Genomic DNA, 27777 nt, shown 5'->3' on the forward strand with positions numbered 1-27777 from the left:
TAGTTAACAATACTGATGCCAGAAATGATTTTATAGGATCTCTAGATAACAAATATTTGTATTAAAGACTCACCATGGTCAGGGAGGAAATGGGCTATTAACTTCCTTATAAAAAAAATTATTTTTATTTGTTTCAAATTATATAGTATAATTCAAATTGGGATCAAATGTATTTTCAAAACAGAAGTACAGGAGCTGGATCTGACCTCTGTCTCACTGAATCCCCCTCAGGCAGAGCGATCTAATGGTTTTTAGAGTTGATTTTGGACTGAACTCTGGGTGAACCTGGCCGGCAGAAAGGGCGCTGACGGTGCAGGGGCTGTTGGGGCAAGAAGTGAGCAAACCCAACACCCTGGGTAAATATTGAAGCAGTCCATCAGAGGAGCAGAGGCAGAGAGAGAGGTGGGGGTGTGAAACTGGGTTGTCAAGCCCCTGCAAACTTTTTAAAGCCACAACAAGACACCAACAGAGGAAAACTAATGATCTGTTTAGATGTTTCCGGTGAACTTTCCTCTCTCTCCTTTTTATTTGTTTGTTTATTCATTTCAGTTTCATCGGCTCCAGTCGTTGCGGATGCTTTTAAACCCTGAGGTTCTTTTTTACGAGTCTTAAGTTTCACATAAATGATCTATAAAAGTACTACACTGATTAGTCAATCAAAAATGTTAATTGGAAAAGTGTTTTAAGAGGCCTGTAATGGGTGCAATGAGGATATCAATAAAAAAAATTAAAAAAAACACCACACTTTTTACTTAACAAACAACAACATACTTTTCAAAGTGTATCAAAGTAATGCCAACATATGCGTCATTACGAACCTTCATAGCATGAGTCAACCTCATCATCCATAGGTTTGGACTCTCTAGAGAAGAGGCAGAGAACAGTAAATCTAGTCAGGTGGTGTGAGACTCTGCTGTCATGAGTGTGTTTACATGTTTAGAAAGCCTGGAGGCTCTCAAAGGTGAAAGGGTCAGAGGAAGCCACCCAGTGTGCCGTGCAACATTCCACATGTCACTCTATCCAGAGTGGCCCAGGAGATTCAAATTAAGGTACAATTCTATGCACAACTGTCCCATAACAATGGGAATGACCCACCCCCTCTCTCTAGTATGAATGAAAATTGAGTCAATCAAATGCCTTTGTAGGTATAGAGTGAAAGAATGTAGGACAATTCTGCATGGTCTTAAAAATAATACAATTTATTTACAAGTCTTTTTTATATAAAATTCATTTGGAGTTTGGTCACTTGAACATGTGTATGATTACACAGACTCTCCATCTCATTCTCAAACACACATCTGTACATGCATGCGTACATGCACACACACACACACACACACACACACACACACACACAAATACAGCATGTAGCCTAGTGCAAACTTTCTCACTGAGCATTGCAATAGTGTAACAATGTAGAGTCCACAACCAAGTAAACAACAATGTTACATGGTAAACATAATGTGCAATCTGTATTTAGCATCAATGGGAGCCTCATTTCCACAACTTCAGACACTAAAGTGCATCTGACAAATGTGCACTTAAAACCCGCTTCCTCTCCAATAGGGCCGAAGGTAAAAGTCAAGTCCGAAGGCTTTACTTCTATGAAGTTAATATAAATATCCATATGCTCTAACGTTACTTGCATAAATCAGCTTAGAAGTGATGTGTCCGAGCTTGGTGACCCACTTGGGGACGAAGTGGTTGAGTTATCCGTGTTGTTTCCCGTGTCGCTGGCGGAGCCCCTTTTCACAAGGGCGACAGAGGGCCTGCTTTCTTTCTCACGCTTTTTCTGCTTCATCCTTCTATTCTGGAACCAGATTTTGACCTGTGTTTCGTTGAGATCCAAAGAGGCAGCCACCTCCACTCTGCGAGGCCCTCGTCAGGTACTTGTTGAAGTGAAATTCCTTCTCCAGCTCGGTCAGTTGCTTTGTAGTAAAATTGGTCCGGATGATGTTCTGTTGTCCGTGGATTCCGTAGTCAGTGACTTTAACTGCGAAACACATAAAGATCAACACAAGACCAACTCAAAATGGACAGCCTATCATGGTTGAAGTAAGCAGTGTGGCAATGTAAAGTGGCGCTTTCTAGCAATATAACAAGAAACCAAAGCAGTTGTTTTGAATTATAAAACAAGTTAAACTCTACCTGTTTTTGGTGGGTTTCTCTTAACTTTCATCCAATCGAAAGTTTTCCCGAACTGAGTTTGTTCTGAGTTACAATTCACGTTACTGTCATTGTTTTGGGTAGGCGAATATTTGGAGTAAATGTTGTTATATCCTTGCGATGGGTCCTGCTCTCCACACCGAGTTGTCTGATATTGACTACTAGGCACTGGCCCAGGGGCGCCCTGGGCGTAAGAGCCAACGTTTGCTCCCATGTTTGGAATGGAGAATTCAGATGTGGAGAACATTAGTTCCTGCTCCTGACCCAAAACGTATTGATGGTGTCCATAGTCTACGTTCGGACAAACCTGTGCGCTGTAAGTAGGGTTCCCACTCGAAACCACTTGAAGACCCAGGTTCACGTGGTGCGGTGTGTGCTGGTGATGTGAGAAGGTCGTGCCTTGGTGCTGATGTAACGCCGAGGCAGGATTCGCACCTATGGCGAGCCGTCCCTCGGTACTGTAACTATCACTGGTTGCACAAGAGCCTGGAGATAAAGAGGGCATGCATCCCTGGTCCATTGGGTGGCATCCAACCCTGGAACCGAAGGCGTTTGTCCCGCGGTTGTAAATCGTGTAATCAAGGTAGGAGTTCATTCTTGGGTTGTTCAGGCAGAATTGATGGCAATGGATCTGTCCTCGTTAATGGCTGTTCCGCGTGCCCTACAACCTCTGGGCCGTATGTCAAAGCTGAAAAAGTTCCTACCAAGCTCATATCACCTTAGTGACATGTCATGTGACCCACCGAGCACCAATAGGAAGAGACCTACAGAAGTTTGTCTGGGCGTTGCAGTCGTCTATCAAACCCATTCTATTTGCATGAGAAAACACTTCTGTCACAAACGTCCATCAATCTGATATACAAGTATGTGTCAAATAATTATAACGTTGGTGAGGTTAATGATAATAATCATTAGGGTAACAGAGATACAACCAGCACTAAAACTGAAATACCCATTCATTCACATTTAGAGTTTAGGCCTACAGGTAAACTGCAAAAGTTTGAGAAGGGGCATGAATGACAACAGATAAGTGTAAAGAGAACAATTACCTAGTTTACAAGGTGTGGAAATTTTTGAATGAGCCATGGAAATTCTTGTTTAGCTGTAAAGTTCAGCTGCAAGTTTTATCATGATCGGCTGTATAATTGGGAAATTATCTAGGCCTACTGTGGAAATGTTTTATGCAAAATGTTGACCAATAATGCACAAAAGCTCACAATTTCTACACGATTACTTAACCAATGTTGATACAACGTGGTTGGTTAGGCTATATAATTTATTGATTTAGCATTTGAAGCACCTCAATAAGCTTACATAGCCTACTTCTGTTACTCGTAAACAATGCTATTCGTTTTTTTCCCTTTCAGATAATCATTGACAGGATTGCCGTTTCGTATCTGTAGACTACCGTTTGCTCCACCTTCAAAACAGATACAGGGCCTACTGATAATCTAAATACAATGAAAGGGAAATGAAAAACACTCAGGAAACAGATCTTGAATGACATCACATTCACAACATGTAGGCTTCAATTGAGCAATAGCTGAGAACAGGTTTTAAATGCATGTTTCACGTCCAGATATAGGCTATAGCCCATTCATCGAACTTCTATTCATCTATACATCCCACATTGTATTAATTTAATAAGAGGTAGCTGGCAATTAGGCTTACATGATCATAGGCTACTCAGTTTAGAGCTGGCCTAAATAATGACGCTAGCCTACATCATTTTATCCAGACCTACACATTAAATATCTTATTTTACAGCAAAAAGACAATCCAATGAGGCTAAATGTAATGTAAAATTACTTGTTAGTTCGAAAACAAACTCTATAGGTTTGAAGACTGAAATAATGGCAGTGATCCATCTAACCTTTAAAAGCCAAGTGACATCTGGTTCTTGAGAAACTCCGCCTGGCCTGAACAAAAGGGCCTCTTCATGAACCATTATCGCTTTTCATCCTAGAAAATAAACTAACTGCGATAGAGAACATGGCTAAATTCGAGATAACTTTTATGGTGCCTTATTTCTTCTGGATATTTGAGAAATGTTTAATGACATGAATAATCATTTCACTAAGAAATAATATCCCTATCCAATATCCATAACAACGACACGTCGATTTGACAAAACAGACGACTTTATTCAAGAATCTATTTGAAAACACACATTCCCCCATTACTTGCAGACAACGATAATTCTCTAATTCTACACAAAAAAACTTTTCCAGAATATTTGTGTAGACAAAGCCAACATCGAAACTCAACTTTCTAACTGTCATATACAATTTAAATTCAAGTGCAATTAACATAAATAAATAAACATTTAAATACATTTAATTACTGCAAACTCACCACGTGACAACAATATTAAAATTCACTCAATAATATAAATGTAGCTTATTGTCCGTTCAGAATTATCAGTATTGGTCAACCTGCGCATGCTTCTTTTTGTTACCCCTGTAGGGACCGCTGATAGTGTCAACTGTCCATTGTTATTGTGAAAACATGTTATAGACCCTTTCAACAAGGTAAACAAAAACAATGCTTGAACGTTCTATTTGGGCCCCAATCTACTTCCTCTGCATTAAGATAACATATGGAATGTTAAAAAGGAAGTCTTGTGGGGCCAACTATGATGCTGATAATGGAACTCTCTTGAAAGGGTCCATAGCCTACGTAATGTGCAAAATATGACTACAAATGTGTTAGCCTATCAGCTTGAATAAGTCTGTCCTGAGAATGGGTAGGCGAGTACTGTGTTTGCTGTATGTAGGGCACATCTGATTCGCACAGTTCATATTGTGGGCTGGCTGGAACTTGCACGGAGCTATCGAGGTCATGACATTCAATCTGTGACAAGTGATTGAGTCTGTAGACAGATGCTGGACTTTCATAGCTCTCTCCCACAAACCCTGGGCTTCCATGAACGCTGGGTGCTAGATAACTGCGATTAGATGCGTCGTGATGGTTATAAGCAGTCGAATTGAAGTATTTTTGTGAGGAGGGGCAAGACTTTGGGGTATTCGAGAATGTAGAGTGCATACCATACCCACCGCACTGAGACATGTTCAACGATGCCAGAAACATATCATCACTCTGACCAGCTGAGGACAGAGAATTAATAAAGCCTGTTCGCAAACATAGAGTGGGACTTCCACTGGGAGACGATTCTGGGGATGATGACGCTGATATCCCCTTAAACTTTTCGTCTTTTTTATACTTCATCCTTCTGTTCTGGAACCAGATCTTAATCTGCCTCTCGCTAACGTTGAGTAGGTTAGCCATCTCGACTCGCCGTGGGCGGCACAGGTAACGATTGAAGTGGAACTCCTTTTCCAGCTCCACGAGTTGGGCGCTCGTGTAGGCGGTGCGAGCCCTTTTTGAAGCAGATGGAGTCGCAGGGCTTTTCCCGCCGTTGCCACTTTCCTCTAAATAAGAAATAAAATACCAGAGCACGTATTAATACCAATAACAGGCCTAAATTGAATGTGTATTTATGAAATAACGTTTAATCTCGAGTTGAAAACTGAGGGAGCCTGAATTCACCACAGTAGGAAACACCTGTAATGGTAGGCTGTCTGCCTACCCAAAACCGAAACATATTTCAGTCCTATTAATAAAAAAAAAAAAAAAAACAACAAAAAATAACTTATATCTGATATCATTGCGTTATAATGAGTATGTATATAAACTCATACTGCTCCTCTAATGTGCCGATCATTAGCTGCAATAAATCATAAGTGACATGCCTACACGCACCGTTAACTGTATGCGCGCTTGGGGGGCTGCGCTTTACTTTAGAATTCTGCCTGGAGTCCTTCATCCAAGGAAAGACTTGTTTGCTGGACTTGCTGTTGTGAATGAAGGACGAGGTCGTATTTCTTTCCTCTTGGACCCCCGGTTGTAGCAATGAGCTGTCGGAACTGAGGGTTGAAATGGCAGAGCTTTGAGGAAGGCCATTTGGTGGACATGCGCTTAAACAACCCGTATTCTGCGCACCAGATTCCCTGTGTTGGCATGGGGTGCAGTTATCAAAACACTGCAGTGAGCAAGCGGCTCTCTCCGACTGCGCTGAGGCTTGGAAACCAGGAGGCGCGTCATCGAAGCCAAATCCCTGAAGTGGGTAAGCGTCAAAACCCGAGGAGTCGACCGCGAGTGCTGTTTCCTGCATCTCCAGAGGTGTTTTCATCAGCTAAGGAGCCTGGACGCCTAAACCCTCTGAGGACACATCGGCACCAGAAGTCACGTGACAGTGCCGCTCCAAAAGCCTCTCGGAGGATGACCTGAAAGGTTAGGAGAACCACAGAATGAGAAAGCAGACATAAATCCATCTTCGCCACTGAAAAGCCTCCTGACATGAATGGAGGGCTCCCAGATGCAACGACACATACCAGGACCCACGTGCTCTTCTAAGCATCTAACGCCAAACAGACCTATTTATTTTCTTCCCATAGCCTATGTAGTAGGCCTATACATTCTAATGATTTTGCAAATTAGATATAACACATGGTTTTTAAAGTACACATGTGTAAATAATGGTTGCTTCTTTTTGCTATTACCTGGCTTAAAACAGTTTGTCTAAATCACACAAAAACACATAGCACTGAAGGTAATCCATACACACAAAGTTCAATATTTCCTCTATGAATATGAACAAACCTTTTAAAATAATTCTTGGAAAGGAACAAAATCATGAAAATATTCAAGAATATTAGGTTATTTCGAAATGTTTTATACAGAAAATTACTGATAACCTGTTTGTTTTGATTATTAGCCTATGATCAGTTTGGAAACTGTTACATTTATCTTGTGTAAAATAATGTAAACACCTTTGAATCATTTTATTAATCATTAACACTAAAGGCAATGTAGGCCTACAAAGCCAAAGGGTTTCTTAGGCTCTACTAGTATCAAAGCTCTAAAAGAAAACTTTACACTGAGGTCTGCATGACAGACAAAGACATAACACTGTCGGGAACGCAGAACAAATGAATAATTCGACGAGTCTTTGAAAAGATATTCCTCAACGAATGTTATACGAATGTTATTTGGAATAAGGAATAAAGACCTACGCCACACACAATGTTCACTGCTAGAAATGAATGCTATTAAAGAATATGTCACTACATTTAGCCTTTAAAAAATGTCCCAATACCACGAACATCATAATCCATACCCCTCTCGATAGACAATTCTGTTTTGAAAAAAAGGCATTCGAGTTATTGATTAAGAACAAATTATTTAAGTCGAATGCCATCTCAAAGACTTAATACACCGTTTGTAACAAGCACCGTTAAACAATGCATGTTTTCTGAATCATTGTAGATAATATAAGGCAAATAAAAAAGAAGTATAGAAGTCTATATTTTCACCAGGAACAATATATCACAGTACTTGTGCAAAGAAAGGTTATTGTGTGCATCCAGCAGTCACATCAGCGGGGAGAAAATGACTTACATAGCCTATGCAATATGCATAATGAGTTTACGTGTGGTCGACAGTCCAAGCTTGGAGAATTCACGATGAACTTAGTCATATGGTGATAAATCACAACAGGCCTATTCTACCGTTCACAAACAGAGCCTATTTTAGTCCAACTTACCTTAAAGCTTTAACTGAAGAATGCCCATATGCCGTATGCAATTTTACACATAAGCGTCCAGCAATCGACGAGCGACAACTCGCATACATTCGTTGGAAAAAAATACTGGTAATTGTTATCTTATTTTTAAATCTTATATCAATGACCCACCAATAAAAGCTTTCTTGCATTTCGCAAAAGAAAGTAAACCGTTTGCAGCTGAATTCATGTAGGCTATCCCTCTACTGCCAGTGGCCACAGACACTACGTTAGCATCTTAGCAGCCTGAATCAGATCTTTGTGGTCAACAAGCGCAGCTTTCGCTGATAGGCCAACCTTTAGAAAGGGGAATAGCCTATTTTCTAGTGTACCAACTAACTTCCACAGGCGAGATTATTTTTTAATCTTAATCTTATTCATAGTTGCAGTCTACCAGAAGAAAAGGGGACTGGTTATTGAGAACAACGTTGTCCAATAGAAGGCGCCTAGAACAGTGCTTCATTTCAACATCAATCCATCACTGTCAATGAAGGCTTGCCGCAGGAGCCAAATAGTTTTTTTTTCTTTCAGTTTTCTAACACGTACTAATTTGTCCCTCAATATATTGTATCATGTGGACAGTCACGATTTGACTTACCAAAAGGGTGAACAGTGAGGTCAGCTCTGAAGACCTCAAGACCCAATAATGTTCTTGGTATGAAGAACCTAAAGTCAGGAATGACAGAAGAACAAAACTCATTAATCTGACAGAGACCATGATTTTTAATAGCAAGTGGTAGGCTAAACAAAACTGGGACGCAATTTTAAAGTTAATCTCGTCTTGTGATATTTTATTTTACAGGCGTGAATCTCTTTTGGGTTGGCAGAAGTTCATAACTAAAATGTGTTGTCTCCATGATTTAGATGTCCTATAATGTGACAACAATTAAGTCCGTGCAGAAAATGTCTCCGACCTGAAAGGCCATATCATTAAATCCTAAATGTCCAAGTGTTTATTGACAAATGTGTGCACAAGCAGATTTGTTCAACCATGAATAGATGAGAAAGCACAATGTTCTGCCACAAGGAACGGAAGTCGAACAACCAATGGACAGCGAGCATGGTTTGACGTTGGCAAGAGAAGCATTTCTAAACCACTTTGACTAGAGACAAGTCAGCTCAATTTGGAAGAGCTGAGGAGTGTAACTGGTGAAAGGGCTGACGGTAGCCTACTGAAAATCTCATCGTAAGCAATCGATACTAATTGCGCGGTGAATCAGACGAAAATCAAGCACTATCAGGATGCTGCAATGCAACTAGAATTGACGTTATGAGCCAAGTCCAGAGATACAGAAGAGCCATGCATATTTTAAACATACCACAAATCTAGGGAGGCCTGGCCTCCACACCAAGAACCCATTGTGCGTAATTGTCATATCGTTGCCCATGTTTTAATCGGTCACGTGTTCAAAATTCACCTTTCGAAATGGAGAAAAATATCACGTGACTCTAGAGGAGCAGGCCCTGAACGTTTGAATGGAGAGGGAAAAACCCTTTATAGAGCATAATAAGTCACAACTTTACCAATTGTGGTATAATTTTAGTGCAGACATGAGGGGAAATCCGGGACTTTTTTTTAAAGATCTGCACACCTCGATCAGATGTCACTTAGAAGAGCTATCCATGCACGACAGGGCACAACCTGTTTTCGAAATGGACATACAGGGCTGATATATAACACCACAGATGTAAGGTGTTTGTCCATATGCGTATCCGTGCATGATATAGGCCTATGCTTCAATCATTAGAAACGAAGATGAAAGGATGCCGCTGTTCCCTGCTTGTTTGAATCAATTGCTTAATTGGTTTGCAGGGCTTTGATCCCTCATGTATATCAACACGCAAGACGCTCTACCTCCTCCTTTCATAGAAAAGTTAATTTTTAATAAGAATGGAGGTATAGGTTTAAGCGGTCAGTGTTGGTTGACATGGCTTTCGTTATATTAGAGATGTGGTTATCAGCAATAATAATAATCATCAGGTTTACATCACAATCAGAAAGTAGCCTATGTGTCTAGGACTATTTTTGTGGACAATCTGTTTTGCACAAATAGCCTACCCTCAGGAAAATTCGTTAATCTATGTCAGTTTTTCTTCAGTTGACTATTCGGCCAAATTCATGTGCTCTTATAGGTTATATATAAATGAGTATATTTTTTTTATAACGACAGCTCTTGCATAAATGCTTGCCCGTGAATCTCATTGTGTGTCCAGTTTCTGAACCCAAATACAGAAAGTGTCATACTCTGGTCAAGTCACTGAATCTGTTTGGAGATAGACTATAATCGCAGTCATTGACTATGGCAATCCTAAAGGATAAGCCATGTTTTCAACCTTGATGTACAATATAAATCAGAGCCTATGAAAACAGAATGTCCGTCAACAAGACAAAAACAGTTGACAATTACCCTCGTAGAAACTTTACACTTTACAATTTTCTTAGACTTTACAATTTACAAATGTAACAATAATTTGCTAGTTTTCTCTGACAACTACACTTCAAAAGTAGCATAAAAGTAGTGCTGAACGCTGTCGTCACTTGTAAATCATTTTCTTGAAAAGTGACTTCTCACGCCTCCGGCCATAAACAATATGCCTCCCTCACAAACACCTAATGGCAGCATCTTCACATAGCTGCAGACACCAGTTCACATATCACTATAAATCACGAAGACAAGCTACTAAACGCAATATACCGCCACGTCTGAAAACAGTAGCCTAGTGCCCCGTTAAGTAGTAGATGAACTCCCCCTTTTTCAATGTTTTATACAAGCATGACCTACGGGCAATAGTGCAAAATGGATGAATTATTACATTAACTGTGATAGTAACAATTCATTTACACAGCGAAGGGTATAGGCTAAGCTACTTACAGTGGTATGTCTGGTGGCCGCGCCGATTCTCCCGCAGGTTTAATACAACCTTGCCGGTGTCTCTTTCGTTCGTTTTGCTGCACTCTACCTCGATTTTTTTGGCTCCGAAAGATACGATCATAATAGCTCGTCAGAGACAGCAAAACCGAGTCTCGGTGAATTTCCTAACGAATAGCCCATATCCATTCTGCAACCTCTGCATCAATTATTTAATGAAACACGTGATCACGCGGGGATGTAAGGGCTCTCGATTTTCCAGGAGGGGGGAGAGAGGCGAAATGCCACATTACTCTCCAATAAGGCCCTATGGCAGTGGTCTGTAGACATTAAACTACAGTTAATGTATACAATGTATTTTGGCTTGATCTTCATTCAGATGGACAAGAAAAACTAAAATGTGATATATGTTATTTGTATACCCCATTTTCGTTTAACAGATAGCTGATACAAAGACATGTGATATAAACAAATAGATGGGATATTCAACACTGACAGCCTAGCAAATGTTTTAGAATTCTTCGGGGAGAAAATTGCATCTATAGGCCTAGGTAATACAATGAAAAAAAAAACAGGAAATTCCAGCAAACCTCCTAATAATCCATTGTGTCTTTAAGATCGTCCATAGCCTACAATACATGCTTATTCAATAAGACTCTAGTGATAATTACTCGTAGATTTTAGATATAATTTAAACACCACCCATATTAAAGTGGTTGTTTTACAAATGTCTACAGTGGCCACAAGCTCTCGGACACTTTTGACTTTTGTAGCTAAAATAGTCTTGATTGCCATAGCCTACCACAAACCACGAATACCCATTTGGAAGCGAAATGTAGCCTATTGGATGGGCTGTGCGTAGCCCTATGCACCCGAGCAGGCTCATCTTGCCAGGTCAACTTCTAAAACTCCTTTATCACTTCAATTTAAAGTCGAGTGCCTTCATGAAATAATAACTTAAGAATTACCTTCGTGCTGACAATTCGTCTTCCTTGGGGTGATTCATGTTATCCAGGAATATGGGTTGAAAATTATGGAGGCAAAAACGAAGTAGCCTATCTTGCTTGGTTCCTCAGAGAGTATCCGTCCACATCTGTTGCTGCATGACAATAGAACAGAAGAATTTTAATGAATCGGAGTGATTAATGATTTTCTGCACAGTGTCCTACTTGTTGTTAGAAACTTGCCTCAAACATAGACCGCGTGATGTGGTCTTTCCATTATCTTCATAGGTCTACACAGTCAAACAATAGAAGTTTAAACTGAACTTTTAAAACTTTTGAGATGTGGACTATAGCGTCAAACATTTGCTTAGTGAATCTGGCCATAAATGATCTGCCTTTAAACACGAAATTATGGAAAATAATTAAATATAGAGAAATAGAGAGAAAAGTACAGGCTAAAGGGCAAATGTGATCCTATCATAATTACGAAGCATCAGTCAGAGATCACGCTTCTCCTTTACTCATTAGTCATTGGCCACTAAAGCTGCGTGATTTACAAGGGCTATTCGACAACTTAAATCGGTTCGGGGAGAAAGACGTGTTTGTGTAATGAACTACTATTGCCATAACACATTCAGCCTCAAACTACTTCCCCAAGTGTTTAAATATGGCCTCGCAGAGCCGAGGTGCATCGCCCATGGCTGGCTGCAACAACGTTTTCATGACTTTTCTGGTATTGTAATTTTTGTTAAACTGTTGAAACATTGAACATTCTTCCCCCTCATCTTTGTAAATAAAACAGGACACACACACACACATGATGAGAGTGAAACCACAATTTTCACAAAATAGCTTGTTACTCTCTCCGCAGAAGACAGGACTTGGAAGGGAGGTAGAAAATGCAGAGAAAGACAGTAGGCTAGGCTGTTCACACTGACCACAAGGCTTTTACTTCCAGCTTGAATATCCTACTGAAAATGTCAAAGTCTAGCCTAAAGTTAACTGGTTGTAGTGACAAAAAGACATGTCATAATCTAATAGTTCAGACATAGCATAGCACGACAAACAACTTGTGGACAAATGGTCTATGTAAACTTATTCAGCGAAAATACACCATGGAAGGTGTCTCTTGTCATGGGACAGGATATGAATTATTGCTTGCTGTGTGCACATACTGAATTCAACCAGTGCCATGCACAATCGCCATCTCTTTGCAGATGCAGTGCTCAGTGCTCGTTTGTTTTCGCAATCTGAAACCATAAAAGACTGGTTTCAAATAGACCCTAAATTCAAAGATTCAGCCAGCTGAGGTAGGTCTATCCTGTTGTTAAACTCCTTATTGCATCACTAGGCTATGACCCATCCCACCCCAGACACGCATGTAGTGCAGTTCTCTGGGCGTGACAAAGTTAAAGGCTCCTGAGTAAATAATCCAGTGAGCCAGTGGCATGGTGTGTCCTTTTGCATTAGTTTTAGAATGAATTATAATCAATAAAACTAAGTGCGTGCAACATTTCTTCCATATTTGTTCTGCTGTCTTGTAATTTCTCCTTTGTGGATATAGGCCTATGTGTGGCTATAGCACCATAGTTCCATGTGATCATCTTAGTATTCAAACCAAAAAGAACTGCACCCTACTAAGCTATGACACTTTTTAACTGGATAAATCTGTTTTTAATTGCAGTATAACTTTAACTACCAATATTTGCTCCTGCCCTCATTCACCCCATGCCACGTTCTATCCCTGCCCAATTAGCATCGTGGCGCTTTCTCGGTCTCGGCTACTCCGAATGAGTGGATCCGTTAGAAATATTATTAGTAAACAGGTTGCTTGCATGCACGATGACACTTGCATGACACTATTTATACATGAATGCTTGAAATGCTTCAACATGAATGCTTCAAAATCGCGCAAGGTAGGCCTACTCAACTTTCAGTAACCACTAACAGATAGGCCTATCTGCTGTCAACTAATGTCAGGTCCGTGCAAAGTAGATAAAATAAGTTTGACGTTTATTCATATTTTTCGCAGACAGTACGTCCTGTTTTGGGCTGCATCTCAAGTCATCTAAATATCACATCATAAAAGGTTTCGTTGCTCCATCCACGCCGCGTTTGTATCAACTACATACTCCCCAAGACACGAATTTGCGATTGGGTAATGGCTTACACAAATTCGGATCTACAGGGTATACATAGATGGTGTATATCTCCAGGAACATTGTTTTCAAAACATCCTTTGAACAAATCTTGCTTTTCTAATGTTGACATGGCAGATTTCTGACACCACACATGCACTGAGGCCTTATGGCGAGATGTCATTCCCCTCTCCATGCAGTTCATTATAAGCATCAATGCGCAGGAAGCGCATTGCTTTATTTCTTATCTCTAATGTATTACTTGCTTGACATGCCTTCACTCCTTGGCGTGTCTACAATCGAATAAACTCTTAACTTTTATTTGCACCCGCTTATATTGAAAACCCACACATGGTAAGAGGTGCATAGTATCGGGCACCTCTGATCATTTTCATTAGTCATTCACATCAAATTGAGAAGTGTGGTATGCTCGAGCATTATTATGGGCCTCCTGTTGAAGCCACTTGGCCGGATGAGAAGATAGACCTAACTCCTGGGTGTCAATGCTATGTGTGACCTCTGATTCACCCCTCTCACCCCTCGCATGTCTTTTCAACATCTTCTGATATATAGTGCCTGTGATTTCGATGGTTGGTGACCGACCAAGCAAAATAACCAAGGAATCACAACAACAAAAAACATCTTAACATCAAGCCGCAACATAGCCTAGGCCCACTCCACTGAAATATATTGCAGTTTATATTGTTTAGTTTATAAAATAATACATGTTATACACATACATTCCAAACCCGAAATTAACTTAATTGATTCTCAATTCTCTGCCATTTCACCTTTTTCAGATATGGTAGGCCTATTGTTTGACATCATTTGCCAAGCAGCCGACAATTTCACAATGACATCTAAATTCCGTGACCTCCAAATGAACCCCACTCGAGGAGAGCGAGCGCCCGTCACAATACTGCATAAAAGAACTATGAGTGAAATATTGACTTAAACAAAAAATCTTTTCACTTGTGTATCCACAAAATGTGACAACTCGTACATTATACTTCCTGCTTAAATGTAACATTTGTGTTACCTCTTCGGAGATGTAAACACCTAAGCGCAATCGAGATATAGGCTATATGCACCCCATTACATGTAGGCCTATTATAAAAATAATGTGATTAAGTGCCCCAGCAAAACCATGATATTAGTGTGATATAAATGGTTAATTTACTCAAATATGTAATGCAAATGAGAAAGTTAAAACTGCTAAAATGACCAGACAGAATGCAAAGACTGCAACAATGAAGTTGGTCTGAGGCGGGCTCTGCTGGCGACGCATAGTGTTGCATCATTCTTTTAGACCTGACTGGAAGAGCTGTCAAACTGGACGGCAATGCTTTAGTTACTCCGGTTACCTATGAGTTCGAGTACAAGGACAAAGAAATGGACTGAAATGCACGTCTATTGCCCAAAACATTTGCGCTAATGCCATGCGCATTCGTGCAGCAGTCTGAACCATCCATCGTTACTTTAGAATTAATTGTGCTTTTGTGAACTTGAAGGGAAAAATGTCTTTCTGACTCTGTGTATTTCTGAATACATAGCATAAAAAACAGTGAGAATTTAAATGTGAACGAAGAAAAAATGCCAACACCACAAATGTTGGTTTAACTCATAGCCAAAATACTTTGTCAATTTAACATGTAGGGTATAATAAAATAACTAAAATTGTAAATCAAATGTTTAACTTGTCATACTTATTATGCACAGATTACATAAGCTTCAGAAGTAAATAAAGAATATAAAATAATTCATAAGTATAACTTTTATACTCAGGAATTTCAATACAGGATAATATTTCTGCATTTAAGACCACCGATAGTAAATATATGTATAAGCCTATATTTTAATCCTCTTCCTGCTTAGGGCCTCCTTGTTGAGCCATAGAATAACCTCTGGAACTATAAATAATATTCACTGAAAAGCAGTTGCTACGAGTTAAGGTACTAACCATTCGCAATCTAGCGTGAGACATCAGAGAGAAGCTGAACCCAACTGTCTTCCTGACTTGGTCGCCCTGGTCTCGGTTAAGCGTGCAGTGTTGCGAGGTGCCACGGCTATGCTGAGCAGGCATGTGCGCTGGACCCGTCTCCTGACCTCGCGTTGATCCCGCTCCTATGAATAATTGATGAGCTTCGTGCACAGATTACCCCTATCAATATGCAAAACACATTATAGCCTACTGGTAAAATGGCACTTTAATAGTTATGCATTGTGGAAGTGTTTCCACCTCGTACTTCTATGTGTGCGTATTTTGAGTTTTGTTTGCGTTACGTCTTGATTTAGGTGCTCCAAAACACAAACTAGAGTTGGAACAGTTATTTCCTTTATAGTAAAACACTGTAGGTAATTAGAACCCGGGTTACAGTATTCGCAATATGTAGTTCAATATATCACCTGTATAGTGGACTTCTTCTATCCATCAATGATCTCACATTTGCATCTGTTTACTAAACAAGCCATGACGCAAGCTCAGTGTAAGCAATTGAACGAGACCACCCTGGCTTAATATTTGGTGCTGTTGGTGACATCATTGAAAGACTGAGATTTTCAATAATGTATATCATAAATACGTACAATTATTACTCACATTTGGTTTAGACGTCTAACATTAGGCTACTACCTACATGGACTGCTACCTTCAAGTCAAAAGGTCAGATTGAAAGTTGGTAGCCTATGGCTAAGTATCCACAGAGTGGGAGAGTTGTATCCGCCGTTAGTGCTTAATGACAACAAATGCACCAGGCACACCCTGAATGATGCCCCACCCAATTTCTTACACTCCACAGAAAATTAATACCAAGTTACAAAGTAGCTGAAAGGAGTTATTACACTCGCCTCCACTAAAGGCGTGCGACTGATTCTGAAATGGCCACATCCAGGTTTGCCGTTCATTTCGGATCGAAAAGCACAACAATTAGGGGAAAAGAAAACACAGGCCATCACAAGTGCATGACTATTCCATTACCAAACACAGACATCGAGGCAATATAGCAGGTGTCATTTAATTGCAATCTGTTGCCAGTTATTTAAATCTATGAAGGCCTGTACTTAACAACGTCTGTATTTTTGTACACACATTTCTGTCGCAGTCTTACATGTACTTGTGAATACGGGTAAGGAACACTGGACACATGTAGGCTACCTGGTATCTTCTTGTGCCACCTCGGTAAATCATACATAGCCTAGCAGATGAACAAACTGATAAATCAAGCCACACAAAAGTACGCAAACTTACTTCGAGTTGTCAGTCCCATATTGTTGTGTGTGCACCTTAAACTCGCACAGACCTGCCTGCATATCCAAGCTTTAGCCTACTTCCTCGACTGCTCAAGACAAGGGACCAAAAGGACACTGAAACGTTCACAGTCTACATCCTTTTAGAATCCCGTCGAAGCAGTTAAACCGTCGCTTACATTCAAGAATGTGAATTATGTCGCACATTGTCAACTCCCCAAAACCATAAAACTAACTTTATGGACCCCACGTGACTTTGGAGAGCTACTGAGGGGTATATGGAGGACTTCAGGAGGAATTCCTGATCCATCGGGGATGTAAATGTTACAAGCATGTCATACACATTTATGATGGCTAATATGTAGCCACAGACCATTACGACCCTTGTTGTTTAGCCAGGGTAAATATGCCTAGGAAATATTATAGTCAGAAAAAAAAACAGACAGAAGTACTCATCTTTTACAATGATCATTTTGAGGTAAGTCCACAGGTTTAACGTTTGTTTTATCAGATATGGTTGTTAAGAATTTTCACTAATGTATTAGTTGGGAACATTCTGCCACACTTTACAATATGTAGGATAGCCTAGCCTACAATATAGCCTAATTTGACAATAATGAGACGAATTAGAAATCCATACATTCAGTCAAATTAACAATGTTAAAACACAAAACGGATAGACAGGATATCCTAGATCACACTTTAATGTGTCTTTTGACATTAAATTGGCGCAAACAGGTCCATGGAAAATTTACAATTAGGCTACAACAACAAAGGTCACCAAAAAGTCAGTTTCTACAACTCTTGAGCTGAGTGTAGCCAGACAGTATAGGGTGAATTTTAGTGGTCAGTCTAGAGCGCTTTGAAGAGCAGAAGAATCAAAGTTCAAACATTTTGTGACTGAAAGAAACTTTATTTTTTTTTCCAAACTAAGTTAGCTTAACTAATCTTAAGATACAAATACAAAGACCCTATCGCCAAAAAGACTTTTAAACATGACTTTTGTCATCACAAAACATTCACCATTCACTTTGCGCACTATAGGCCTACAAATAACATATTGGTCACAATAAAACTTTGAAACACATTTAATTCCTTAATGGAAACATTTGGCCAAGGTCATTACTGCATTGCAAAATATTTACTACACAAATGTATTTGATGGGAAGATATCTTGTACCTATACTGTGTTTTCTGACTGAGGAAATGAATGATATGCTCATATAAGCATTGAACATCACAGAAACATCGAGACTGTATCATACTGCAGTTTCTACGTAAGCTTTTGCGGCGGCTCATAGAAGTTATCTTATTATTTTCATTCATTTCTTTAGCGGCCAAGTAGTATGAGATGTAAGACTGTACACTGTACAACTGATAAACTGTGAATACGTTACACACAATTAAGGTCTCACATAGGACATGCTTACTGCACGAAAGTATAAATCTGGCACATGACATTTGCACTATATATGACAATATTTATGCTATTGTGGCTTCATTTTTAAATCATAAGAGCTATGATGAGAATACTTAACGACAACACTATGTGTGCATCATCAGGACCACATGAAATTTGTATGTCGTCTAATGATCACAACATGCCGATGAGTGCAGGGCAGTCTGCAGTATCACAGGGGATTTTAACTCCACGATACGACTGTCAATTCTGGAAAGCGCTACCGGCAGTAGCAAGACTCATGCTTTTCAGTTTGTTGTCCTTCTTCCATTTCATCCTGCGATTCTGGAACCAAATCTTAATTTGCCTCTCCGAGAGGCACAGCGCGTGGGCTATCTCTATCCTCCTCCTCCGGGTTAGATACCTATTGAAATGGAACTCTTTCTCCAGCTCAAGGGTCTGGTAGCGGGTGTACGCGGTTCGGGCCCGTTTCCCATCCGGTCCAGTCATATCTACATGGCAAGGACAATAAGCAACGTGGGGAGAGCGTTATTCATCTGCACAAACCGGCAAGAAATATAACGTTATGGCTATTAGACCGTATTGTGCGGACAAAGCGGATCCAAGAATGCGCCTTCTACACGCACTGTCCCACCATATGAGGCAACACAGTACCTAGGCGACTGAAAACATGCATTAGGTTTGAATATAACTAGGATTCTTAGGAATTTAACATCATGATCTTACTTCTAGTCTCTACGTTGCTCCAACCCCCCAAATTACAGATTCTTCTTTGTTTTCACGCCTGTCACATAGGCTACTTACTTCAGTTATACAGTTATTTTTTCCCTTCATCCCATGCAATAACAATAACAATAAAATATACATACAAAAGCTATAATACATTTCACGGTTTCTTAACCTAATTTCATGTTCTTACATCGAGTTCACAAGTAGACTGCCTCCAGTGATTTATGACGCCTTCGATAAATCTGGACCGTTTGCAACAATAACCGACTAAGAAACACTAACACACAAATCAATAGCAAAGCATCATTGTTTAGAGAGATATATACCATGGCTAATGTGCAGTTTCCTCATCCAAGGGAATATTTGAGGCGTCTGCCCATCGCTGGGTGTTGTAGTTGATGAGGCGATAGATTCTTGTTTCTGCGTCCGTGGAGTGGGGTTGGCAGCGTGTGCGCTTTCCTCGGGTTCGGAGGACACGCTGGTCTCTTCTATTTCAGCAAACTGTGTGCTACTGTTGTTGGTAAGACTGCTGCTGTTTTTTAGGTTGTTGCCTGTGACTGTGCTCTGGTCGGATGGGGTAGAGGATCCCTTCAGATCCAGGGTCTCGTTGTTGGCACAAGGCAGGGGATCTGGAGAAGCGAGCGAGCAGCTCGGTGGTCTGTACCGGGTATCCGGGCCCGCGTTCTGGAAACTACGGGAATTATCTCCAGCAGCCCCGAAGTGCCCATTGCCGTTTGAGCGATTTACACTTAGGTCCATTCCATTGTAGTTATAACCGAAGGAGCCTGAATGCATGGTTGCGGTGTCCCTGTACGAAGCGTTCATAGCGCCGTTAGTCCCATAATTTAGCAACTGATAGTCGGAGCCATTTGGATAGCGCCCTGCGAACGAGTTTAGAAAATAAGAACTCATTTGGTTATTTTTAAGCTCTTGATTTGTAGATCTTGGTCGTTATAATCCCCGTGCTGTACGATTTATGATGTAATAATGAATTATAGCAATGTACTGTACTTCGTTTTTGCCATGTATGCGCCCAAATATGGGAGTGCGTTTAGGAATCACGTGCCTTTGTTGACCAGTCGTAAATTCTCTCTGATGACTTCAAGAGGTAATTCATGCTCTATGGTTACAAATGATGACGAAATGATGATCGTTAGGTTCAACTCAATGGAGCCTCCCCACTGAGCGCCGTGATCCATGTTAGCGGAGAGCGTCACCTACTGGAAGAAGTGTTCATTTCCCTTCGAAAATACCTGCAGATTTTATGCGTTGTTTTTATTACTCAGCTCCGGTGCGCCATTAAATTAAAATAGGCTATTATTAAAACGATTATACCACTGATCTGATTTTAAGTACATTATATAGTCGTAAATATAAACGTGACTGATCTTAGTTGCCTAGGTCTAAACCAACCGTATATGGCTATTACAGCCACTCCCTGTCCCCAACAGTTTATAGCTGCAAACATTAATATTGGAAAAACAAACAGACTAGTCAATATTAAATCACAATTACTATCAATATTGACAACAATCTGATGTCTTACTGTAAACGAGTTGTTAGCCTGTCCATAAGACATAAAGGCAAAAGAAAAGACAGTAGGCTACCTACGTTTTGATCACCGATAGGCTATATGAGCATTACTTTGAATACGTTTCTTTAGAATGTCCAGAAACGGCTTGGTACCAAATAGTAACGGCATCTATTACAATACAGTGGCCTCATATCAGCATCTGAAGGTGAAAATCCACAGCCAAAAAGCACCCCTTTGATGCCCTAAAGGAATTGACGACATCAATGCCATACCAAAAGTCCATGTTTATATCTGGATTGTAATGACAGCTTCTTATATACCTGGATCATGTTTCTCTTCAGTTTTCAATCACACACAAGGAAAATAAGTTACTATTTGGTATGAATACATCTTTTTATTGGCAAAATGACTGCTGACAAAGACCACGCTATTTCGAAGTTACATGTAGCTACACGGACACATGACAAAATAATAAATAAGTATTGTACAAAACATTTCAAATACAGGTGCAAAATGTCATCTCACGAAGAGCGCGCGAGATAATTTATTAGGTAAAGATGGACAAAGTTCAAAATGTGCACGCTGATTTAGTGACTTTGTCCTTAGATATCTATGCTATTGACAATACTACAAACAAAAAAACAGAATAATAAAATATAAGCTCTTGGCAGTTTAGGTAGTTTCAACAAGGCAGAGGGGAACCTCTGGATTCCAGAAGACAAGTTCTACGATAAAGCCAAATGTTCTATCATTGAAATTGTTGTCGTGATAGCCTTTGTCGTATTTCTTGGATAGACAGGCCTAGCTTTTTCTTAACTGGTAATAAGATTTTTACTTATGACACATCACGCACATTTTAAATTAAATCATGGAATTATTCATTCTTTTAGAATGACCAATATCAGTTCATCTTTACTCCTTCTTCGTGTCGCCATCCTCCTCTTCGATGGGCTTCGTGGAGTTTATCACTTTATTTTCCTTTTTCCACTTCATCCTACGATTCTGGAACCATATTTTTATCTGCCGTTCCGTTAGGCATAGAGCGTGAGAGATCTCGATTCTGCGTCGACGGGTTAGATACCGATTGAAATGAAACTCCTTCTCCAGCTCCAGTGTCTGAAAGCGCGTGTACGTCTGACGACCCCTGCGGCCAGTGTGACCCGAGGGCCCTGTCAAAAACGGGGGAAAGATAATACGCCTTATGTAAACATATGGTCAACCCTTATGGACTGTATTGATGATCATGCATTAACATGTCAGTTCAGAGCTGCATACATAGACTATACTCCACAATTGAACAAATTCGAAAAATGTTAACATATTAAGAATACATTTTAAAAAGTGGCATGATATGAAATACCCCAATGGTCTGTTCAGGATGCTCACACCATTGACCAGAATAGTTTCCATGGTGGATAATTATAAGCTGAAGATCCCAAGTAATTATTCCTGAACATTGGAGATGTTATTTTGCTAAACCACTAGTTCGGTTTACGACCATAACATGCTCAAAAACACAATCTGCTGTTCAAAGACGGACATGGTTTTCGCTTACCGTTACAAGAGTTCATTCGTTGCATCCAGGGGTAAACTGGAGTGCACAACTTGTCATCGCCGCCTGGGTATCTGTCTGTGTTTTGTTCCGAACAGTCGGTCTTGCACTGGTCCTGCGTTAACACAAGCGGGTGCTCATCCAGTCCCCCGAGCGGACACGAGCGCTCAGCGTCTCGGTAAAAACTACTTGTGTAGTCGGTTGCGCCGGTTGCAGTCCGACCGTAAACTCCCGTACCTTGCTGGTAATAGGAGGATGGGTAAACCTTGTCTTGAACATTGGAAGCTCCGTATGTGCCGCTGGGATAGTGTCTTAAAGGGTCGGTATATCCGGAGGAATATAGCGGTATCTGACCCAAAAAGGACTCCTGTCCTCCGGGGAGAGACACAGGGAAAGTTGAGTTTACAAAATAGGAACTCATTGGACAGCCAGGCCTATTGTCCGAGTGTTATGATTTGTTGTGTTTTATAGTCCAAGTGGTTTTGCCATTACTTTATCGGAGATTTGGTTTTAGCCGAAGGGGGGTGGCGAGGTGCCAATGTGGGACCGAGAGCAACTGTACCATCTGATCAGTAGCTAACCAATGGCGAGCGTTTGTGGTAACACAACAGCACCCAGGGGGAGTCTCTTTTTCCATGGCTTGAAATCCCCAGAGCATATCAGAGCGCACAAGACTTTTCCCTCCGTTTCACATTTTAAATGAGTACACAGCTTATCATTCACCTGCTTTTACAGTTTTTTTAAGAGCGCACTTATCCGTTTCGTTGAGGCCAGAAATATTTTTATTTATAAGGGCAGGCTAGAAAAAAAATGGCAAGAAGTGCACAGATTATATTTTACTTTATATCATTATTAACATTGTAAAAAAAGTCTAAAAAAAGTCTAGCCTATATTTTGAGAGATATTCGTTGCATTTCACTGATGCGGTTATGTATATTGAAAAATTAAGAGATCAAGAAAATGTCAACGTCTCATTAAAATTTCAAAATATTATCTTTTTTTTGGAAGCACACGGTTTCCCCAGTTGCATAAATGCCCAACCTAGCCTACACACCGGAGCATCCAATCAGGCGCGTGCATGCGCGCGCACAGGTTTGACCTTTATACGCTATAGTCTCATGATTGCAGGGTATGAAAATACCAGACGTTGTGTCAAATGTTTGGTCTTCGCTTGGTTCCCAAAGGATAAAAGTGATGTTCAGCTCTCATCACGTACACCAATGAACTCCACTTTACAGGCGCAGACCACAATACATAAATAAAACACCCAATTCCAAGGGAAAACCCTTGTTAGTTTTACTTAATTGAATATACTTTGCAGAAGGCTACAATCACGCTGTTAAAACAGACAAACGTTTTAAGCAGTCTTGTTTCATCATCAAGAAAGTAGGCTAGTCTATTTTAGCATCATTAATAGACATGCTGCCGTCAGCCTTTAGTAGTCTACTCCAAAGTAGCCAACTCCTAATACGACTTAAATCCACATCTCAATCATATTCAGTCTCGTTTCATCAGCAATTCAAGGTGGTCTAGTAAACGTTAACAAGAAAGTAGCCAACAGTCTAATAGTAGCCCATCAGTAATTAATACTGGCGCTAACCTTAAGTAGCATACTCCTTACACTCCATCCACATCTAGTTATGGCCTTTTCAGTGTGTATGTTGTCAGAAAATGTGAGCTTTACTGCAGTTATCTGACTGAAGTCTCTCGCTTTCAGTACCAACAGCTGGAGTTTTCCTGGATTATCAGGTCTGATCTACTAATAAAAGGCCGCGCCAGTGGATCCAACATAAAGAATCTGCGGCTTGGCAGTCGATTTTATCATCAACCTGGAGCAGTTCAGTTTTCTTCAAACTTCGTTAATTTATACAGCGTTCCCCACAATATTCTCTCGTGTCGCCGATGATGACAAGACTGTGAGTATTCAAGAAAAATGAAATACAAGAACATTGACGGTTTTGTAATATGCAATATAGTCAGCAACAGTTACCTATGTTTTAGATGCAATTCATACGTATTTCACTCTGTCCTTCGTCTAATTGTCGCATAGTCTTAACCTGAGCCTTCTGGGTTTTTTTGTTTTTTAAGATAAAGGAACAGTAATTTCGGATTTGTGCTGCAAAATAGTTACACAGGTATGTATGTGCACGGCTATTTATCCTGGGATATAAGATTTTTTCCACAACCAGAAAGATTTAGCTATTTTTAGAAGGCCGATTACGTAATAACTTCATTGAAATGGTTCATAATATTAAAATAACATAAATATTGTCTTGAGTGAGTCATGATTTTTGACGTAGATCCCCGTCTGCCTTATTTATCCTGGTCCTTTGTGGAGAATTAATCAAATGCATTTTTACCGAATATGATGAATAGTTGAAATTGTTTGCGTCCTTTCTACTGTCTTTCCGGTGCATCTTGTTTCTTACAGACGAATTTCGGCATAGTCAACATAAATACCAAGACAGGAGACTGAAATCTAGATCTTACAAACCCTGACCTATAAAGCTGACCTTTTTGAACGGAGGAATCATACTATCCACATTTTGGACCTGGATGATGTCCAAACTCTGCACCATTCCAAACACCATTTCACTCTGGAAACATTTCTGATCTGTCTGTGTTTTACGTTAATCATCATGGCACAAACACGAAATATATTTACTTAACATTAAATATACGCAGCAGTTTAAAGAAAGGACACATTATAGGGCTGCTTATTGGTATTGAGGAAGGGCACCAGCTACCCCCATCTGCAATGCAGCTATAGAGCAGACGCGTAGTACGGTCAATTGATTGAGATGAAAAGGCAGAAACAAAAAGAAAATCAGAGAGGTCCCAAAGACCCAGGTTCCCAGGATATAGGCTGTATATCAAGCCCACTGCAGACACACCAACAATCCGGCCACTGCATTCCCCAGTTTACAACCCCTGCATTCACCGCAGTATCACAAGTTTTTGGCACCCCCTACCCTCTCAAGTCTCCCAGCTGGTACTAACGATCAACCGCAGTTTCAAAGCATAGACCCACTCTCTCTCTCTCTCTGTCTCCCTCACACACACACACACACACTCGCACTCGCGTTCTCTGTCACACACACACACACACACACACACACACACACGGTAATACCCAGTGTAGTCGCTAGGTGGTCTCGCAGAGTAAGAAATGATAAGCTCGAGAAGAAAACAGTCATTTGGAGCAAGGGACAGTATTTCTATATCCACATAAAATAACAAAACAAAGTAGTGTTAGCAATATGAGCATATTCGAATCAAGAATGAATATGATTGCACTAGGATTTCCAGTTCATCTTAATCCAATATAGACCTCATTGTCCTATATAGACATTTAAGTAGTCCACAATCATTGTGTTGCTTAATTTGTCATCATGAATGCCTATTAGCCATCGATTCCGGAGATGTATTTTACCAAATGGAGATTGTTTTAAGTTTGCATGGCACAGGGATTTATTCAACAGAGAGCAATAACGAAACGAAAGCATAGGCTAGTCATTTCTCATTCATATTTTGCAGGCATGGGTGTTCATGCAAAACAGTCTATATCCTTCTTTTGACGAATGTTTACGCACACCACCAACTCAAAATATATACATTATTAAATGCAGGCCCCAGACGGTTTTATGCAATGCCAGACATGAGCTACATTGCCTCTATATGAAGCTATACAGCACAATTGTCTAGAATAAACTATGAGTTTTGAAAGAGCAAAAAACAAGTCGATTAGCCTTTAAGCTATCCAAGTACATTTACATAAGATATACAATAAACACAAGTCCCTGTTATCAAGAGTGCCATGAACGCCATTTAGCTCCGCCAACAGGATGAAGCTACACAACCAGGTTACATGGTCAACACCACTCCCCATCTTTTCTGATGGCGCTGCCATCTTGTGAGTGATATCCCTGCACACTCAAGCAACACTAACAAATCGATAAATGTATGCTAGTTGAATCTAGGACAAAAAGCAGTCAAAGTAGCACTTTAGGTGTTTAGTATTCAACCAGACAGTTTTACGCACGGCTAGCTTTTCAAAGATGAACAAGGCAAAGTTTCCATCTTAATTATAAACAACAAACATTTGGCCCACCTTTCGTGCAAATCTGGGTTATCTGACTCAAAAGTGAAAGGCCCCTTAACAAATGGCATACATACTCATGGCTTTTACACGTATTTTTGGTGAGAAAAATCTATATAGATAGGCTATAGATTTTCAACGATATCAATGATATGCCATTGCCGAGTTACCATGGAGCCTACCTTTGTTGGTCATTTTTCATCTGTCCAGAGGGTCCTCCAAACGAAGCAACTGGCTTATCGTCATTCATCGTAACTAACTGTAGCCAAGATTCGAGGCTAGTATACATTATGAACCTATCGGAAAAAAAGTCGACTTATATGAAAAATGAACAAAGCCTTCGGTGACGTTCTGACACTTACAACGCTGCACGGAGACGGAAATCCCAATCACAGAGCTTCATTAGCATGGCGGGAGAGATTGGGCGCTTCATCCATCTGAACAGCTTCAGCACATACAAACTACCTTACATGCACGATGCATAATTTGAACGAAAGAAACGAGGACTAAGAAAACAGAGGTGTTAGACACTGTGGCGTGGTCAAAGAATGCTGCAATATAACCAACCACTTGGGATATCATAAAAAGTTCATGTTCACGGCAGGCTGTCCACATGACCTGCATCAGCCAATCCAAGAGCGGATCCACTCATAAAGTTCTATCACAAAGTTGTAAATTTTCATAAACAACCAGGAATTTATAGCATTTCTTCATGAGGGCATTAGCAGCATTTCTGACGACGCCATCTTTACTTGTGTAAAACAAGTACGAAATACTGAAATATAAATTGTTAAAGCATTTTCTAGGATCTAGGTACCAGATGAAAGCCCGAATGAAGGCAACCTTTGTTTAGATATTGTGATTTTGCAACACAAGAACATACGATTGAGTTAATTCAATTTTAAAATCCCAGTACCATTTAATTATTTATTTTGGAAGGACAAGCCTTTTACATTATCTTTGGGAATACCGCATTATGCTGGAGGGATGTCTAGGGAGCCTCAAGCTTTGGATAGGCCTTGGTCGCATTTTAAATATTAGTTGGTATCAGAAATTACCTTTCGTTCTTTCCCTCGGGTACAAGATACAACAGATTATATGCTCCAAAATACTTGCAACGGAAAAACAGACTAGATTAAGGTGATATGGCCTATCGAAATAAAACACATGATATCTTTTCAATCCTTTGGAATTGGGCGGCAAGAAAAGATTTTCATAGGAAATGCGAAGAGGCCTTTAGAACTCTGCATTGGCACAAAAGAGGCCTTTAGAACTCTGCATTGGCACAAAAGACCCCGTTTCCTTTTCTTGTTATTTTTAGCAGCTATATCCGACTTTTATTGATGCTGTAAAACCATAAAACAACTTGGCCAATACAACCTATTTCCGACAGAGCGTCTGGTGAGACGTTGTCGGAATAAGATCTGAAAACTTTGTATGTCCATGTTTTCTTCCT

General features: G+C 40.1%; 4 protein-coding genes across 9 annotated transcripts; all 4 read right to left on the reverse strand.

Annotated features, from left to right (window-relative positions):
• Positions 1-1191: 1191 nt before the first annotated feature.
• Positions 1192-4247, reverse strand: hoxb1b (homeobox B1b). Its single transcript, XM_048233954.1, is given in 3 exon segments — positions 1192-1873; positions 1875-1993; positions 2149-4247. Coding segments are annotated over 3 exon segments (954 nt in total). The 5' UTR covers positions 2762-4247; the 3' UTR covers positions 1192-1651.
• A 42-nt stretch (positions 4248-4289) lies between these two features.
• LOC125287881 (homeobox protein Hox-B3a-like) lies at positions 4290-26852 on the reverse strand. 6 transcript variants are annotated; one of them, XM_048233947.1, is made up of 5 exons: positions 26684-26852; positions 11628-11758; positions 8388-8455; positions 5929-6452; positions 4290-5597 (listed from the first exon to the last, which is right to left on the reverse strand). In XM_048233947.1, exons 4-5 carry the CDS (start codon positions 6356-6358, stop codon positions 4864-4866), a joined length of 1164 nt encoding a protein of 387 aa, XP_048089904.1. In that variant the 5' UTR covers positions 6359-6452; positions 8388-8455; positions 11628-11758; positions 26684-26852; the 3' UTR covers positions 4290-4863. The 6 variants fall into 6 exon arrangements, with proteins under 6 accessions (XP_048089904.1, XP_048089903.1, XP_048089906.1 ...); XM_048233946.1 differs by having other exon boundaries at positions 26504-26852; XM_048233949.1 differs by lacking the exon at positions 26684-26852 and adding an exon at positions 15702-15799.
• hoxb5b (homeobox B5b) lies at positions 17880-20199 on the reverse strand. Its single transcript, XM_048233955.1, has 2 exons — positions 19463-20199; positions 17880-18898 (listed from the first exon to the last, which is right to left on the reverse strand). The coding sequence occupies exons 1-2, from the start codon at positions 20046-20048 to the stop codon at positions 18651-18653; spliced, it is 834 nt and encodes a 277-aa protein (XP_048089912.1). The 5' UTR covers positions 20049-20199; the 3' UTR covers positions 17880-18650.
• Positions 21058-22779, reverse strand: hoxb6b (homeobox B6b). Its single transcript, XM_048233961.1, has 2 exons — positions 22226-22779; positions 21058-21839 (listed from the first exon to the last, which is right to left on the reverse strand). Exons 1-2 carry the CDS (start codon positions 22641-22643, stop codon positions 21583-21585), a joined length of 675 nt encoding a protein of 224 aa, XP_048089918.1. The 5' UTR covers positions 22644-22779; the 3' UTR covers positions 21058-21582.
• Positions 26853-27777: the final 925 nt, after the last annotated feature.

This window comes from Alosa alosa, chromosome 22 (assembly GCF_017589495.1).
Source record: "Alosa alosa isolate M-15738 ecotype Scorff River chromosome 22, AALO_Geno_1.1, whole genome shotgun sequence".
Taxonomy (NCBI): Eukaryota; Metazoa; Chordata; class Actinopteri; order Clupeiformes; family Clupeidae; genus Alosa; species Alosa alosa.